The sequence below is a fragment of the Lampris incognitus genome, chromosome 2 (assembly GCF_029633865.1).
Source record: "Lampris incognitus isolate fLamInc1 chromosome 2, fLamInc1.hap2, whole genome shotgun sequence".
Lineage (NCBI taxonomy): Eukaryota > Metazoa > Chordata > Actinopteri > Lampriformes > Lampridae > Lampris > Lampris incognitus.
In genome coordinates, this window is record NC_079212.1 from 150,094,400 (window position 1) to 150,113,631 (window position 19,232).

Genomic DNA, 19,232 nt, shown 5'->3' on the forward strand with positions numbered 1-19,232 from the left:
CACTTTATTAGATGATGGATTCTGTCTGTTGGTACCACCACATTTCACTTAATTAGATGATGGATTCTGTCTGTTGGTACCACCACATTTCACTTTATTAGATGATGGATTCTGTCTGTTGGTACCACCACATTTCACTTAATTAGATGATTGATTCTGTCTGTCGGTACCACCACATTTCACTTTATTAGACGATGGATTTTGTCTGTTGGTACCACCACATTTCACTTTATTAGATGATGGATTCTGTCTGTTGGTACCACCACATTTCACTTTATTAGATGATGGATTCTGTCTGTCGGTACCACCACATTTCACTTAATTAGATGATGGATTCTGTCTGTTGGTACCACCACATTTCACTTTATTAGATGATGGATTCTATCTGTCGGTACCACCACATTTCACTTTATTAGCTGATGGATTCTGTCTGTTGGTACCACCACATTTCACTTTATTAACTGATGGATTCTGTCTGTCGGTACCACCACATTTCACTTTATTAGACGATGGATTTTGTCTGTTGGTACCACCACATTTCACTTAATTAGATGATGGATTCTGTCTGTTGGTACCACCACATTTCACTTTATTAGATGATGGATTCTGTCTGTCGGTACCACCACATTTCACTTTATTAGATGATGGATTCTGTCTGTTGGTACCACCACATTTCACTTTATTAGACGATGGATTCTGTCTGTTGGTACCACCACATTTCACTTTATTAGATGATGGATTCTATCTGTCGGTACCACCACATTTCACTTTATTAGCTGATGGATTCTGTCTGTTGGTACCACCACATTTCACTTTATTAGATGATGGCTTCTGTCTGTTGGTACCACCACATTTCACTTTATTAGACGATGGATTTTATCCGTTGGTACCACCACATTTCACTTAATTAGATGATGGATTCTGTCTGTCGGTACCACCACATTTCACTTTATTAGACGATGGATTCTGTCTGTTGGTACCACCACATTTCACTTTATTAGACGATGGATTCTGTCTGTTGGTACCACCACATTTCACTTAATTAGATGATGGATTCTGTCTGTCGGTACCGCCACATTTCACTTTATTGGATGATGGATTCTGTCTGTTGGTACCACCACATTTCACTTTATTAGATGATGGATTCTGTCTGTTGGTACCACCACATTTCACTTTATTAGATGATGGATTCTGTCTGTCGGTACCACCACATTTCACTTTATTAGATGATGGCTTCTGTCTGTCGGTACCACCACATTTCACTTTATTAGATGATTGATTCTGTCTGTCGGTACCACCACATTTCACTTTATTAGATGATGGATTCTGTCTGTCGGTACCACCACATTTCACTTTTTTAGCTGATGGCTTCTGTCTGTCGGTACCACCACATTTCACTTTATTAGCTGATGGCTTCTGTCTGTTGGTACCACCACATTTCACTTAATTAGATGATGGATTCTGTCTGTCGGTACCACCACATTTCACTTTATTAGCTGATGGCTTCTGTCTGTCGGTACCACCACATTTCACTTAATTAGATGATGGATTCTGTCTGTCGGTACCACCACATTTCACTTTATTAGCTGATGGCTTCTGTCTGTCGGTACCACCACATTTCACTTAATTAGATGATGGATTCTGTCTGTCGGTACCACCACATTTCACTTTATTAGATGATGGATTCTGTCTGTCGGTACCACCACATTTCACTTTATTAGATGATGGATTCTGTCTGTCGGTACCACCACATTTCACTTTATTAGATGATGGATTCTGTCTGTCGGTACCACCACATTTCACTTTATTAGACGATGGATTTTGTCTGTTGGTACCACCACATTTCACTTTATTAGATGATGGATTCTGTCTGTCGGTACCACCACATTTCACTTTATTAGCTGATGGATTCTGTCTGTTGGTACCACCACATTTCACTTTATTAACTGATGGATTCTGTCTGTCGGTACCACCACATTTCACTTTATTAGACGATGGATTTTGTCTGTTGGTACCAACACATTTCACTTAATTAGATGATGGATTCTGTCTGTTGGTACCACCACATTTCACTTTATTAGATGATGGCTTCTGTCTGTTGGTACCACCACATTTCACTTTATTAGATGATGGATTCTGTCTGTTGGTACCACCACATTTCACTTTATTAGATGATGGATTCTGTCTGTCGGTACCACCACATTTCACTTAATTAGATGATGGATTCTGTCTGTTGGTACCACCACATTTCACTTTATTAGATGATGGATTCTGTCTGTCGGTACCACCACATTTCACTTTATTAGCTGATAGATTCTGTCTGTTGGTACCACCACATTTCACTTTATTAGATGATGGATTCTGTCTGTTGGTACCACCACATTTCACTTTATTAGCTGATGGATTCTGTCTGTTGGTACCACCACATTTCACTTTATTAGATGATGGCTTCTGTCTGTCGGTACCACCACATTTCACTTTATTAGCTGATAGATTCTGTCTGTCGGTACCACCACATTTCACTTTATTAGCTGATGGATTCTGTCTGTTGGTACCACCACATTTCACTTAATTAGATGATGGATTCTGTCTGTTGGTACCACCACATTTCACTTTATTAGCTGATGGCTTCTGTCTGTTGGTACCACCACATTTCACTTTATTAGATGATGGATTCTGTCTGTTGGTACCACCACATTTCACTTTATTAGATGATGGCTTCTGTCTGTTGGTACCACCACATTTCACTTTATTAGATGATGGCTTCTGTCTGTTGGTACCACCACATTTCACTTTATTAGATGATGGCTTCTGTCTGTCGGTACCACCACATTTCACTTTATTAGCTGATTGATTCTGTCTGTTGGTACCACCACATTTCACTTTATTAGATGATGGATTCTGTCTGTCGGTACCACCACATTTCACTTTATTAGATGATGGCTTCTGTCTGTCGGTACCACCACATTTCACTTTATTAGATGATGGCTTCTGTCTGTCGGTACCACCACATTTCACTTTATTAGCTGATGGCTTCTGTCATGTACGACTGTCACACAACATGTCACTGTCATGTAATGAGAGTAAAATCTCATATCAACCTAGCCAGGTGGTACAGTTGGCAGAAATATTGCGTATGGTCAGCCAGTGGAGCAACAGCGTGAAGCTGTCACTGTGATGTGGAGGTGTTTTGTGTTTAAAAAACAAGAAGAAAGAATAAAAGAAGAAGGAGAGCGTTTGACTTGGTCAGGGAGCTTTCCATTTAAAATGGTGTTAACAGTAAGACGGTTCAGAAGCCAGCATGCTGTGATCTCACAAGGAAAGAACAGATCCAACATGGAGCTGCCCACTCACAACACGCTCCGTCTCAGATGAAAATAGCGAACTACTCGTTAAACCTAAAATAAGAAGATCTGCTTCAAATCACATTGGTCACCCCACGGGACGTCACAGCATATATGCCGGAGTGGAGGACCTTGAAGAATTAATTGATCGCTACTACAAGCGTTACGTGATGGAGGGTAACCGCAACAAATCGGCTGAGGAAGAAGACAGACTCATGTAGTGACACATAGGACCTACTGACAACTGATGTAGAGGTAAGTGTCCTCGCTTCCATCAGTCAAAAGTTGGACATGCTCGGTACATTACACCCAAGATTTTACACCCAGAGTGGAGAGCCAGCCTGGACCTCATGCAGCATGTAGTTGCTGGACTATAAAAAGACAACATGTAACTGAAGACCACCGTGGAGACGCTCAGCGCCCAAATGGACGTCATTAAAAAGGAAATAAAGTGATGAAAGAGACCGTCCTGGATGTAAAAACGAGAAGCATGCGTGGCCACCTCATTCTTTCTGGGATTTCCAAGAGCACCGCCGAAAGCCCGGAAAAGAAAAAACCTCATCCACTCAGCACTGAAACTACCCTGTTGCACTAAAAACTCAGTGCAACAGGGTAGTGTCTAAACAAAATGTGTTGGTCACCGTTACTTTATCGTATACAGCAAAAATCAAAACCGCCATTCTGTCTTGTAGATTAAGGCTCTAGACAAGAGAGCAACACGGGTCCACTGTAAAACAGGAGTAATGCATTTAATCTTAACCAATGACATGACCAGGTTGCCCTAGTTACAGGTGAACAGTAAAAAAAAAAGGTGAGGCTAAGTGGTTTATATCTGAGGTTGTGTTTAATCCACTTCCTCCATGTGTGAAGCACCATCGTTACCCTCCAGTGGCGGCACTGTATCAGGGGCGGTTGCTGAGGAGGGCTCCTCTGTGGGCAAATCATCATCATCAATACCCAGTCCAAGTTTGATCATCCTGTAGATGCGGTTTGAGGGAGTCTGTGGATCACCTAGGGCAGTGGTTCTCAACCGGGGGTCCGCGGACCCCTAGTGGTCCGTGGTGTAATTGCAAGGGGTCCGTGAAAATAAAATATCTTTAAAAAAATATCCTATGACATTTATAGAAATAGGATTATTTTACTCAAATGTGACTGAGACCTTTATCTACCTAAACTATAAAGGGTAACAGGACTTTTTTCTCTAATTACATCTGTTTCACAAGTGTAATTTATTGTATTTTGATAAGAGATCTCGCTCCCGTTTGCATTGTTAAAAGTTACTGAATACATATTCTGTTTTGTTACATATATCTGAAAGTTACTGAATACATATTCTGTTTTGTTACATATATCTGAAAGTTACTGCCTAAAAATTCTGTTGTTACATATATCTGAAAGTTACTGAATACATATTCTGTTTTGTTACATATATCTGAAAGTTACTGAATACATATTCTGTTTTGTTACATATATCTGAAAGTTACTGAATACATATTCTGTTTTGTTACATATATCTGAAAGTTACTGAATACATATTCTGTTTTGTTACATATATCTGAAAGTTACTGAATACATATTCTGTTTTGTTACATATATCTGAAAGTTACTGCCTAAAAATTCTGTTGTTACATATATCTGAAAGTTACTGAATACATATTCTGTTTTGTTACATATATCTGAAAGTTACTGAATACATATTCTGTTTTGTTACATATATCTGAAAGTTACTGAATACATATTCTGTTTTGTTACATATATCTGAAAGTTACTGAATACATATTCTGTTTTGTTACATATATCTGAAAGTTACTGCCTAAAAATTCTGTTGTTACATATATCTGAAAGTTACTGAATACATATTCTGTTTTGTTACATATATCTGAAAGTTACTGAATACATATTCTGTTTTGTTACATATATCTGAAAGTTACTGAATACATATTCTGTTTTGTTACATATATCTGAAAGTTACTGAATACATATTCTGTTTTGTTACATATATCTGAAAGTTACTGAATACATATTCTGTTTTGTTACATATATCTGAAAGTCACTGCCTAAAAATTCTGTTGTTACATATATCTGAAAGTTACTGAATACATATTCTGTTTTGTTACATATATCTGAAAGTTACTGCATAAGAATTCTGTTTTGTTAACTATATCTAAGTTACAACTGAAAGCTCTTATTTTTGCCCCAAAGAGTGAATAAATGCTATAATGCAATTTAAAATGCAGTTTCTACTGTTTCTATCAAATTGCAACCCCCCTCCCTCAAGATCAGGTGGAGGGGTCCTCAGGGTAGATCAAAAATACGCAGGGGGTCCAGGACCCCAAAAAGGTTGAGAACCACTGACCTAGGGAGAAGCCTGAAGACAGCAGTGCAGTTTCAAACAGCAGGGTGACCAGATCTTTCACGGCCTTGTCATTCTTGTCAACATCTGCTTTCTGCCTTAGAGTTTCCACAATGGGGTGGTCAGGGTTGATCTCCAGATGTTTCTTGGCCATCATGTAGCCCATGGTGGAGTTGTCCCTGTGCCTGGGTCTTCATGATCCTCTCCATGTTGGCCATCCACCCATAGTGCTTGATCCTCCCCATGTTGGCCATCCACCCATAGTGCTTCATGAGCCTCTCCATCATGAAGCACTATGGGCGGTCCACCCATAGTGCTTCATGATCCTCTCCATGTTGGCCGTCCACCCATAGTGCTGTGAGTGCTTCTTGACAACCTCCTTGACCCTCTTCTCCCCAATGTACTCACTCTGGTCCTCCTTGAGGTGCAGAATGACCTTGGTACCATGACCAATGGGCTCACCATTGTCAACCTTCACTGTGAAAGAACCTCCAGCAGGGGACTTCCAGGCATACTGCTCATCATCATTGTGCTTTGTGATAACTACCACTTTCTCAGCAACCAGGGAGGCAGAACCCATACCAAACTGGCCAATCATTGAGATGTCAGCTCCTGCCTGAAGCTCCTCCATGAAAGCCTTTGGTTCCAGACTTGGCAATGGTACCCAGGTTGTTGATCAGGTCAGCTTTGGTCATGCCAATTCCAGTGTCAGTGAAGGTCAGGGTGCGTTCTGCTACATTGAGGATGATGTCAATCTTCAGCTCTTTGCCACTGTCTAGCTTGGTGGGGTCCGTGAGACTTTCGTAGCGAATTTTATCCAAAGCATCAAATAAAGTGCTGCCAATAAACAGTCCCTTCTGCTATCTGACACAGGAAATTGAAAGCTTTTGTAATGGTATGAGTGGCTTTGTAATGGTATGAGGGGATCACTGTTTTTCAAATGTTGCCAGAATGTGATTGCCCTTTTCTGTATTTTGGTCAGTAATGGATATTGGTGTAATTCTGCCCTGCATGTGTTGTTTGTTGTTTTCCTCTGGACGTGTAAGAGGTTCTTACAGAACACCGCATGGAGGGTCTCAATTGGATGTTTGTCCCAGTTTCTAAATTCTTGATTTGTAATCGGACCCCACACTTCACTGTCATAGAGGGCAATTGGTTTGATTACTGATTGGATTATTTTCAGCCAGACTCTAATTGGAATGTCTACAAAAATTTGTCGTTTTATGGCATAGACAGCCCTGCGTGCTTTTTCTTTCAGTTCGTTCACTGCCAGGTTAACATTTCCTGTGTTGCTGATTTTAAGTCCTGAATAATTATAGTTCTGGCAATGTTCAATGTGGTTTCCCCCTAATGTGAATGTATATTTAATTCCCTGAGATCTGGAACTTTTTTGAAAAATCATGATTTTGGTCTTTTTCATGTTTGCTGCCAAGGCCCAGGTCTGGCAGTACTGCTCCAGCAGGTCCAGGTTCTGGTATAAGCTCTGTGCAGTAGGAGACAGCAGAACCAGGTCGTCTGCATAGAGCAGGGATTTGATCTCTGAGTCGTGTAGAGTGAGGCTGCGTGCTGCTGACTGGTGTAGAGTTTTTGCCAGTTTGTTGATATAAATGTTGAACAAAGTTAGACTCAAGCAGCATCCCTGTCACATCTCTGTCTCTCCCGTGCTCAGGTATAACCAGCTGCTGAGCTGGGCAGAGGGAGCGCTCCTAGCCCAGGGATTGGATGAGGACATTGTCAGTCAAACACTTCTCAGGCTGTCTCAACCAATAGAGCTGGAGGGTCACCAGAAGGAAGTGGGAGGAGAGAACGGACACATAGAGGAGGAAGAAGAGAGCCAAGATGGGACGTCTGCAGAGGAGGGAGGCCAGGATGATGGAAGACTGATAGAAGAGGATGAAGTGTGTGTCTCAAGGAAAAGACTCCTGAGTGACTCTGCCAAGGAGCCCTGGCCTCAGACTAAGAGGGTCTGCAGGTAAGGAGACCACAGCACTCTCTAGTCAAGCAGTTTAAAGGGTAATTCTGTTTTGTTTTGTTTTTTACAACTTCTTCCATTATACATATGATACCAGTTTACTCATCAGCTTCGTTTTGTAGGTTTTGGACACGGGGCCACCCCTGGACTTAGCATTGGTAGTAGCCAAAGAGAATGGAGTCACGGAGACTTGACTTGGCTCGACTTGGCGATCTACACTACTGCAGGCCTGGAGTAGGGACGAATGAAATAGGAGATAAAGTCAGGAAAATGCAGAGCTAACGTTATCTTTTCTTTCTTTTTTTTTTAACTTCAGACTGCTAACTGTTAATTAAAGTTAGCTAGTGCTAGCTACGTTAGCTTCACTTTTATAACCTAGCGTAGCTAACGTTCTATGACGTTAGACTAGCTTGATTTCTTTTTTACCTCAGACAAACTGCTAAACGTTAGAACCAGAAACACTTGACAGAACCGTCCTTACCGGTTTCCTCATTGCTAGCAGTGGCACCAGAAGACCCAGTGGCAGTGTCCCAGAGCTAACGTCAGAACCAGAAACACTTGACAGAACCGTCCTTACCGGTTTCCTCATTGCTAGCAGTGGCACCAGAAGACCCAGTGGCAGTGTCCCAGAGCTAACGTCAGAACCAGAAACACTTGACAGAACCGTCCTTACCAGTTTCCTCATTGCTAGCATTGGCACCAGAAGACCCAGTGGCAGTGTCCCAGAGCTAACGTTAGAACCAGAAACACTTGACAGAACCGTCCTTACCGGTTTCCTCATTGCTAGCAGTGGCACCAGAAGACCCAGTGGCAGTCATCCCAGAGCTAACGTTAGAACCAGAAACACGTGACAGAACCGTCCTTACCGGTTTCTTCATTGCTAGCAGTGGCACCAGGAGACCCAGTGGCAGTCGTCCCAGAGCTAACGTTAGCGTTGGCAGCAGCACGGACCTTAACGGTATCAAACACAGAGCAGTTGTCCACTTGTAAATGTATCCCGTGCCTGATCAGATGTGTCATGATATTCGACGTGTTCCCAGACTTGCGTTTGATGATCGCTTTGCCGCAGTTGCATTTTACTGTGTCAGGTTTGCTGTTTATTTTTACAAAGTGTAGCCTTGCTTTGGGACGCAACTTGCCCGCCAGTTTTCAGCTCCAACCAATCACTCACGAGACGCACTCGCATATCAAACAGCTTCATGCTGATTTGTCAGTCTGTGTACAACAACGCCGGCAGTGATTGGCTGGCTAGGATAGCGTTCACGTCGTCTACCGTAAAGTATCGAAATTTGGCACCGTTTTTTTCCAAAGAGTTTGATACTTGGTAGGACCGAAATATTTCGGTCGGGGCCGTATGGGCACCATTTTCGATACCCAACCCTAGTCATCACCATTCATTCTGACTTCCAAATACGTGGTTTGGGTTAAATTTGACTTGCTGAAACATGTCTGACCCATGTTCAGTTGTTCCATCAGACACTTGTAAACTACAGCACTGGTCCCGTGTCCCAAATCTACAAAATGAAGATGGTGAGTGAAATGCGATCATAACTGGTATGACTTATCCTTAAAAGCAACAGCCTGTCTCACTATCAGTCTGTCTGTTTGTCCTACATGGTAGGCTGACATGCAGCCACTACCTAACATCTGTATGTATGTATGTATGTATGTGTGTGTGTGTGTGTGTGTTTATACCCAGATACCGCTGCAATCATTTCAGATGGTTGTGTTTTGTTTGGTCCTGCTCAGGTTCGACCCGCTGGCCTCACTTCAACAGGAACCAAAACAGGAAATCTATCCAGGCCCCATTTTTTGTGACCCAGCCTGTCCTCTGGTCCTGGTGGTGTGTGAGACAGGAGGGGGGGTTGAGGTGAGTCCTAGTGTTTTCCTGTCAGAAGCAGCTGAGCTTCTCATTGGAGGAGGTGAGAGGGACACTAACTGGTTAAATTAACAATCAATAAAAAAATTATAAATTAATAAAATTAATGAAATTTGTATTCAAAAATGAAGTTAGCCATATCAAATGTTTTACATACAGCCTGTAAATATCTCTTGCACACACACACACACACACACACACACACACACACACACACCCCACATCACCCTATATACTTGTGGGGAACCCTCATTGACTACCTTCATTCCCTGACCCTTAACCCTAACCTTAACCGTCATAACTACATGCCTAACCCTAACCTTACCCTAACCCTACCCTAACCCTAACCTTAACCATCGTAACTACATGGCTAACCCTTACCCTAACATTACCCTAACCCTTACCCTAACATTACCCTAACCCTTAACCCTAACATTAACCATCATGGACTTCCGGTAATGGCGGCGTGTTGAGCAGTCGTGGTTTCTCCTGCTCTGTTGCTAATCCTACAACTTTAACACTTTAAACATTCCTAACCGCCTTAACAAGTAAAGCATCTCGTGATTTTAGGCTTGAATAAGTAAACATGACAAGGAAAAAGAACAAGGATGATCAAAAGACAACCAGAGGGCTCGGTAATGTAGAAAACGTGTCTGCAGGTAACTCTGAAGAGGACAGCACTGCACCACCTGCACAGGCAGGTAATACCGACTCCACCGAAAGCATAGAAAATCCCTCCACCTCGGACATCATGAAGGCAATACTGTCATTCAAACAAGACTTTCACACAGAAATGGACAGTGTATTGGCAGCAATCAAGAATGTTCAATCTGACATTAACGAATGCAGCGGCTGCGTTTCTGAGGCAGAGCAATGCATTTCCACAGCGGAGGACACTATTAACAGACTGCGAGCCACGGCGGATAAACTTGAGAAGAAGGCCAAAATTTTAGCAAATAAAGTGGAAGACTCGGAGTGCAGGAGCCGTTGTAATAATGTGCGCATATTGGGCATACCTGAGAAAGAGGAGGGATCCCACCCCTGTTCGTACATGGAGAAATGGATCGCGGACAATCTGGAGATACCGACCCCGGTTCTGGAGAGAGCCCACCGATTACCGAACCAACATCCTGGCTCTATGCCGAGAGCACTCATTGTGAAATGCTTGAATTATAAGGACAGAGGGCATACTTCCCGCTGCGAGGGGGAAGAAAGCGGCGAGCTACAAAAACAATAAAATAAGATTCTTCCCGGACCTGTCTGCAGAAGTTTCTAAACAGCAGAGACAGTACGACGACGTGAGAAAAAAGCTGCGGGACAAGGGATCCTCAAACACCGCATCATCTTCCCCGCCAGGCTGCTGCTGACCCACGGAGACCGGACAGCCATCTTTGACAGCCCGGTGGATGTGGATAAATGAATCAGGGAGCTGGGAGAACCGGAGCCAGCAGACTAATCAATTAAGAGACTACAAATCCAACAGTACAGTTAAGATACGGTAGGCTTATGATGCTTACACTAAGTTTAAAGATAAAAACGGATTCATGTCTCATATAAACACTGGTAGGCTATAGCTCAAGTTAAGATGAGAGCGAAAATTTTAAGTTACTTGATAAAGGCTGAAACAATTTGACATATGCCTAACTGATTTTCTCCCTTTTCTTTTTTCTTTTTTTCCTTTAGTTTTTATATATAAACTTGTTACTCTAATTACTTTGTACTTTGGCGTGTGTATATGTGCACGTGTGTGCACACATATATGTATGTATGTATGTATGTATGTATGTATGTGTGTGTGTGTGTGTGTGTGTGTATATATATATATATATATATATATAGCCTACATATACATAGATTTAGGTTTGAGATGTTATAAAACTTACAAACTAAGTCATTCTTTAAGGTTAACATTCATAATACATTTCATAAGTTCATGTTAATAACAGAAAGGATAGGAATTAGTCCTAAACCAACAAGCAACACCAGCAGGAGATTTTAAGTAATCAGAAGAACGGTTCCTCGTCATAGTGTGGACCTGTTCCGAGTGTTAGAAGGAAGAAATGTAATACGGGTTAAGGGTTGCCCGTGTGTTCAAGTTGGGCATATGTGTGTTTGGGGTGTTTGGGGTGGGAACTCTCATGTACAACATGGTACCGACTTTATTTATTAAATTTAATGCCTTTCCATCGTACCTTCCCAAATGGAAGACATAAAAGAAGCAGTTAAAAATGGGGAACCTACCAAACCTGTTAACAGGCTAAAACACAGCATACAATGACAGATATCTTAATTGAATGCATTTCATGGAACTGTAGAGGCTTGCATAAACTTGCCAAAGTTAAACAGGTTATGAGTGTGGATATTAACTTCTGGAGTGATTCTGAATTGCTGGTTCATCTAGTACAGAGTCCTCTTTCTTGCTTAACAAGTTGCTATTAGTCTTATTCCAGCTGCTTGAGTATTAGTCCTTCTCTCTATACATCTGCTGCTGGTTCCTAGTGGGAACTAGTGGGATCTTATTCTAGCTGTAGCTGTTTTTCACCTAGTGTGCCCTTAAATATTTCTTGTTGCCTAGCTGTTTTGACTTAGTTATCCTTTTAGCTTATAAATATATTCCTTGGTAACTTGCTGTTTGCAGTTTTAATACTATTGTGTGAGGTTTGATAGAGTTTTACATAAGTGACCAGTTTCTGGGCAATAGGCCTATTTTCAGAGTACCTCTTTGGCCAATTGGGTGTTAAGTGGCCAGGGTGTGGCCAGAACATCACAGGGATTTAAGTTTGGCCTGATTCAGTTTTAATCCAATGTGCATTTTAACTTCTGAAGTGATTCTGAATTGCTGGTTCATCTAGAATAGAGTAAGTATCATCTTTCTAGCTTAACAAGTTGCTATTAGTCTTATTCCAGCTGCTTAAGTATTAGTCCTTTTCTCTATACATCTGCTGCTGGTTCCTAGGGGGATCTTATTCTAGCTTTAGCTGTCTTATTCTATTTACTTACTTGTCTTATTTACTTAATGTAGCTGTAGCTGTTTTTTCACCTAGTGTGCCCTTAAATATTTATTGTTGCCCACCTGTCTTGACTTAGTTATCCTTTAAGCTTATAAATATATCCCTTGGTAACTTGCTGTTTACAGTTTTAATAGTGTTGTGTGAGTTTTGATAGAGTTTTACATAAGTGTCCAGTTTCTGGGCAATAAGCCTATTTTCAGTGTACCTCTTAAGTGGCCAGGGTGTGGCCTGCACTCATGGCAGACAATTAGCAATCAGTGTTCTTTAAATCACTGCTGCTACTTGGAAGTGTCAGCTTCCAAGCATCAGGTAAACAAGCCTAGGTTGAATGAAGGCAAGGGTGAACAAAGGCAAGCGTGACTTTTTCAAGCCAAGACTTCGTCAAGCATGGACTGCTCGTTTTAGATCCGGTCAGTCATCTGTATTTTGTGTACCTAGTATAGACAATGTGTTTCCTTCACATTCCTGTCCTTTCCTCTTCCCGGGGCTGGCATAGACGTTGGGTCACTCCTAGGTGTTGTGACCCTACCAATCTCATCTATCCCACTCTCTCCCCTCATGTTGAGCAAGTGGTGACGGGAGGGCTCTGGAATTGCCAGTCTGCGGTGCCGAAAGCTGAGTTTATCTCAAGCTACGCATCCTTGCTCTCCCTCAACTTTCTTGCTCTAACTGAGACATGAATCATGCCAGAAAACACTACCACACCCGCAGCTCTGTCTGATGTGTACTCTTTTTCTCACACTCCCAGAGCTGGGAGGGAGGGTGGTGGTACTGACCTGCTAATCTCCCTGAAATGGAAATACTCTCTTGTTTCAATTTTCTCTGCCCTCTTTTGATTTCATGCTGTTACTGTCTCTTATCCAGTCAAACTCACCATCGTGGTTGTGTACCGCCCACCAGGCCCCCTTGGTGAGTTTCTGGAGGAGCTTGACACACTTGTCTCGCACTTTCCTGTTGATGACTCTGCACTTATCCTTCTCGGTGACTTCAACATCCACACTGACAAGCTAGATCCACTTCTTTCTTTCCTCTCCTCCTTTGACCTTCACCTCTCACCCTCACCTGCTACCCACAAGGCCGCCAACCAGCTGGGCCTTATCTTTACTAGACGCTGTCCTATTTCCAATCTCTCTGTTACTCCCCTTCAGCTCTCTGACCACTATTTCATATCCTACTCGCTCTCCCTCTCTTCTCCCCCCTCAGCCCCTCCCCCTACCCACATGGTTTCCACCTGTTGACACCTCCGCTCTCTTTACGCCACTGATCTTTCTTCCTCTGTTACCTCTATCCTCCCTACACCTGAATCTTTCTCTCTCCTACCCCCGGACACTGCTACTGATCTTCTTCTCTCTACCTTCTCCTGTTCTCTGGACAATCTCTGTCCCCTCGCCTCCAGGCCTGCACGCCCAACTCCACCTGCCCCTTGGCTGACCGACTCAGTACGTACTGACAGACGGAGCCTGAGAGTGGCAGAGCGTGAATGGAGAAAAGGCAAGCTCCCAGAGGACCTTCTCAACTTCCAACCTCTTCTTTCCGCTTTCTCCTCCTCCCTTTCTGCTGCTAAGGTTGCCTTCTATCGCTCTAAAATCCTATCCTCTGCCTCTAATCCTAAGAAACTCTTTGAAACCTTCTCTACACTTCTTCAACCCCCACCTCCTCCTCCTACTTCCACCCTTTTCCACCCTTCTCCCTAACCCTAACCTCCTGGACCTCAACCAGTCTGGGTTCAGGACAGAGACGGCCCTCCTTGCAGTGACAGAATTGCTGCACTCTGCAAGAGCATACTCTCTCTCCTCTGTCCTGATACTCCTGGACCTGTCAGCTGCGTTGGACACAGTGAACCATCTGTTCCTCCTCTCTACCCTCGAGGGGCTGGGTGTCACAGGCTCTGCACTCTCAATGTTTGCAACCTACCTGACGGGTCGCTCCTACCAGGTGACATGGAGGGGATCTGTGTCGGAGCCTCACAGACTGACTACAGGCGTTCCACAGGGTTCGGTTCTGGGTCCCCTCCTATTCTCCCTGTACACGAGATCCCTGGGTTCTATTATTCGCTTGCATGACTTCTCTTACCATTGTTATGCCGATGACACCCAGCTGATCTCGTCCTTTCCTCCCTCTGACACAAGTAGAGACACACATTGCTGCATACTTGACTGACATCTCGGAGTGGATGGCGACACACCACCTGAAGCTCAATCTGGACAAGACAGAGCTGACGTTCCTCCCAGGGAAAGGTTGCCCGCACCGAGACCTGGCCATCACCATTGACAACACCGTGGTGACATCAACTCGGACTGTGAGGAATCTGGGGGGGATCCTGGACATCCAACTGTTGTTTGCTGAAAACGTTGCATCGGTTGCTCGTTCCTGCAGATTTCTCCTCTATAACATCAGGAGGATTCACCCATTCCTCACCGACGAGATGGCACAGGTGCTCATCCAGGCTCTGGTCATCTCCCGGCTGGACTACGGCAACTCCCTCCTTGTTTGCACCCCGGCGTCGGCCATCAGACCTCTGGAGCTTGTTCAGAAAGCTGCAGCTCGTCTGGTGTTCAACCGCCATAAGTTCTCCCACACAACTCTCCTTCTCATGTTCCTACACTGGCTCCCAGTAGCTGCTCGCATCCAGTTTAAGACTCTGGCGCTAGCCTACAAGGCAGTGAAAGGAACAGCTCCTTCCTATCTCCAGGCCATGGTCAAGCCCTATACCCCCGCCCGACCACTTCGCTCTGGTGCCTCGGGACGCCTGGTTGTCCCGTCGCTCAGAGGCCCCTGCTGCCGATCGACCCGGTCACGGCTCTTTTCTGTCTTGGCCCCACAGTGGTGGAATGAACTCCCGACTGATGTCAGGACAGCGGAGTCGCTGCCCATCTTTCGGCGCAGGTTGAAAACTCACCTATTCAAGAACTACTACCCTGTTACTTGTTCTTAGCACTTATTGTATTCACTCATTAAAAAAAATTTAAAAAAAAAACTCTTTCTTTAGCACTGGTTTTGCTCTTAGATGCTTGTTTAGATGCACTTATGACCTCTGATGACTAGTAGTTCTCCTGATTTCCTACGTTATATGATGCACTTATTGTAAGTCGCTTTGGATAAAAGCGTCGGCCAAATGACTGTAATGTAATGTAATGTAATGTAATGTAATGAACAGGATAAAACAGTTAAAAGCCAAGTTAGTGTTCTTACAGGAAACACACGTGTTAGCTAATGAGACATCTAAGATAAAACATAGGTGGCCAGGGTATGTCCTAGCATCTTCATATTCTACTAATGCCAGAGGCGTAGTGACATTAATACATACATTTATTCCACTACAAATTGAAAGTATTATGGAAGACCATAATGGTAGGTTTTTAATCATACAAGGCCATCTTCTGTCTACACAGATTAATTTGATCAATGTATTTGGACCAAATACCGACGATGTCAACTTTAATAATAATTTATTTTTGAGAATCTCAACACTGCCAGGCAAAAATATTATTGCTGGGGATTTCAATTGTGTCCTGGATCCAAGCAAAGATAGATCAGTCGGAGTGGACAATACTCACACGAGATCCAGAAAAACATTACACCATTTTATGAAAGAACTCAATCTTGTGGATATATGGAGACATTTGAACCCAATAGAGAGAGAGTTCTCCTGTTACTCTAGCACTTATAAATGTTACTCTAGAATAGATTACTTTCTGGTGTCAGCAGAACGCCTATCTAATATTAGAGGATGTCACTATAACAGCATAGTCATTTCAGACTATGCAGCAGTCTCTATGGGCTTTGTGGAGCCAAAGTTGATATCTCTATCCCCGAAGTGGCGATTTCAGACTAAATGGATACAGGATTCAAAATTTTTACAGTTCTTAGGGGGAACAAATTGATATTTATTTTGAGATTAACACATCCCAGACATCTGCTACAATTAGATGGGAAGCCTTCAAATAATATATTAGGGGTCAAATTATAAGCTACAAAAGCAGATGATCAAGAGAAACACAGGAAAAATATAGTGAGTTGGAAATATAAATAAAAACATTAGAGAACAGGAGTCATCAGGAGAGGAGAGCAACAATGAAATACACAAACAATAAGGACTCAATACAATGAGATAACATCTTCTAAGGCTGTGGCAAATTTAATAAGACTTAGACAAAATTATTATGATTAAGGGGAAAAGCCTGGTAGGCTTCTTGCATGGCGCATTAAACAACAGCAAACAGAGAGGATAATTACAAAAATAGAGGGTGCACACAGGAACGTTATTATTGACCCTCTGGAAATAAACACAGTATTCAGAAATTTCTACAAAAATCTCTATAAAACTGAATATAATATTGATAGTAATACTCAGACCGCATTCTTAGACCAACTTAATATTCCAAAGATTTCTGAGGAAAGTAAGAATACGCTGGATAAACAGTTAAGCATAGCGGAAAAATCAGAAGCTATAGGTGCATTGAAGGCAGGAAAAACAGCAGGACCAGATGGCCTTCCAATTGATTTATATAAATATTTCAAAGACAAATTGACAACCCCTCTATATGAGATGTATTTAGAATCCTACTATAATGGCCTTTTACCTGCTTCTATGAGAGAGGCCTTGATTATCCTGCTTCCGAAACCAGGAAAAACTAATACTAAATGTGAGAATATGCACCCGATAAGCTTGATAAATACAGACACATAAATTCTTAGTAAAATATTGGCAAAGAGATTGGAGGGTGTACTTCCAAACAGCGTGGGGGATGATCAAAATTGGTTCATAAAGGGTAGACAAGGGTTTCATAATGTAAGGCGCGTTCTTAACATTCTTCACAATCAGAGGGGAGAAAGGGATATGGCTCTTCTATCGCTTGATGCAGAAAAGGCCTTCGACAGAGTCGAATGGAACTATCTCTTCGATGTTATCACACGGTTTTGATTTGGAGACTACTTTTATAGTTGGAATAAATTATTACATCTCAATCCTGTAGTGCTGACATCGCAAACCCTTTAATATCACACGAGGTGTCCACAGGGTTCGCCTCTGTCACCAGTTTTATTTATACTACCTATAGAACCATTAGCAATGGCAATTAGAACTAACAGACAAATACAAGGGGTTTCAATTGGCAACAAAGAACACAAAATAGCTCTTTTCGCGAATGATGTAATTTTATTTTTAAAACAGCTAGACACCGCCATACCTGCACTGTTAGATTTTTCAGGCCTGTTCGGCAAAATATCTGGTTAAAAATTGAATGCTTCAAAATCTTCACTTATGTTGCTTAACAAAATGGAGGGACAAAATCCTGACCAACATTTATCTTCTTTTAAGCTCTCAAATGGATTTACTTATTTGGGTATTGAACTAGTACCTCAGTTAGAAAATATAGCATCAATAAATTATGAACCTGTGATTGACTCAACAGTTAAATCTCTAGAAAGATGGATGTCCTTGCCTAGCTCTCTCATAGGAAGAATTGTAAAGATGAATATACTGCCTAAATTCCTATATTTATTCCAAAATATCCCTTTGGCGCCAACTGAAGGAGTGTTTGAAAAGATAACACCACTCATCAGGAAGTTTATATGGAACAAGAAATGTCCTAGAGTTCGCCTATCACTGTTATACCTTCCATTTGATGCAGGGGGGCTGAAGTGTCCTAACCTCTATTGGTACTACCTTTCAGCACAGTTGAGTACCTTGAGGTTCTATTTTTCTGATGACATAACATCATGGATGGACATAGAATCACAAGGTGCCCATATACCGTTACATTTATATACCTGTACTCAGCTGATCTAAAATATCTAAGAGTTAGTACGACCAATCCTATAGTACTAAATATGGTTAATATATGGTACAAGGTAAAGCAACACAAGAAAATATTAAATTCTCTGTCACAATTTAGCCCAATTTGGGGTAATGCCTCATGTAAAGAAGGGAAGTTGGATCCTGGATTCAAATTATGGGCAAAGAATGGGCTAAGTAAAATAGCTGACCTATACAAGGAGGAGGTTCTAATGTTTTTCGAGGAAATCTCTCATTTGCACTACATCCCAAAGAAACACTTCTTTAAATGTCTGCAATTGCGGAACTTTATCTCTTCAACGCAAAATAAGTCATTAGCAATTTCTGCACTTACACCTTCAGAGGAAATTATTACTAAGAATCGTACAAAAGGCTGGATTTCACTAATATATAGCTGGATTACATCTGGCTCTAATGAGACATCAACATTTAAACTCAATACATGGAGGGCAGAATTAAAAACAGATATTTCTATAAACGATTGTGCCATAGCCTGTAAGGAAGCACAGGCACAAACAGCCAACACTAATTTAAAATGACTTCAATACAACTGGCTAATGTGAACCTACATTAGCCCTGTTAAGCTACACAGGTACAACAGTAATATACCTGATACATGTTTTAAATGTAGTGAGGCTGAAGGAACATTTATACACTGTATTTGGGAATGTGACAAGATCAGGAAATGATGATGGATAAAATTACAACCATTTTATCTGTAAATATTCCATTAAACCCCACGATGATTATGTTACACTTATATCCAACAGACCTTAATCTTAGAGCTAGAGAGTACACATTTATCAATTTTGCTATACTACAGGCAAAGCGCCTGATAGCGCTGAGTTGGAAGAAAGACACAGCACCTACAATAGG

At 42.1% G+C, this 19,232-nt stretch overlaps 1 protein-coding gene across 1 annotated transcript in view; it reads left to right on the forward strand.

Annotated features, from left to right (window-relative positions):
• tsen2 (TSEN2 tRNA splicing endonuclease subunit) overlaps positions 1–19,232 on the forward strand; it is a 56,312-nt gene that overhangs the window by 10,841 nt on the left and 26,239 nt on the right. The window contains exons 4-5 of the mRNA XM_056274004.1: positions 7,367–7,669; positions 9,419–9,539. Of these exons, the coding sequence (XP_056129979.1) occupies positions 7,367–7,669; positions 9,419–9,539 (424 nt within the window). The remainder of the gene's footprint in view (positions 1–7,366; positions 7,670–9,418; positions 9,540–19,232) is intronic.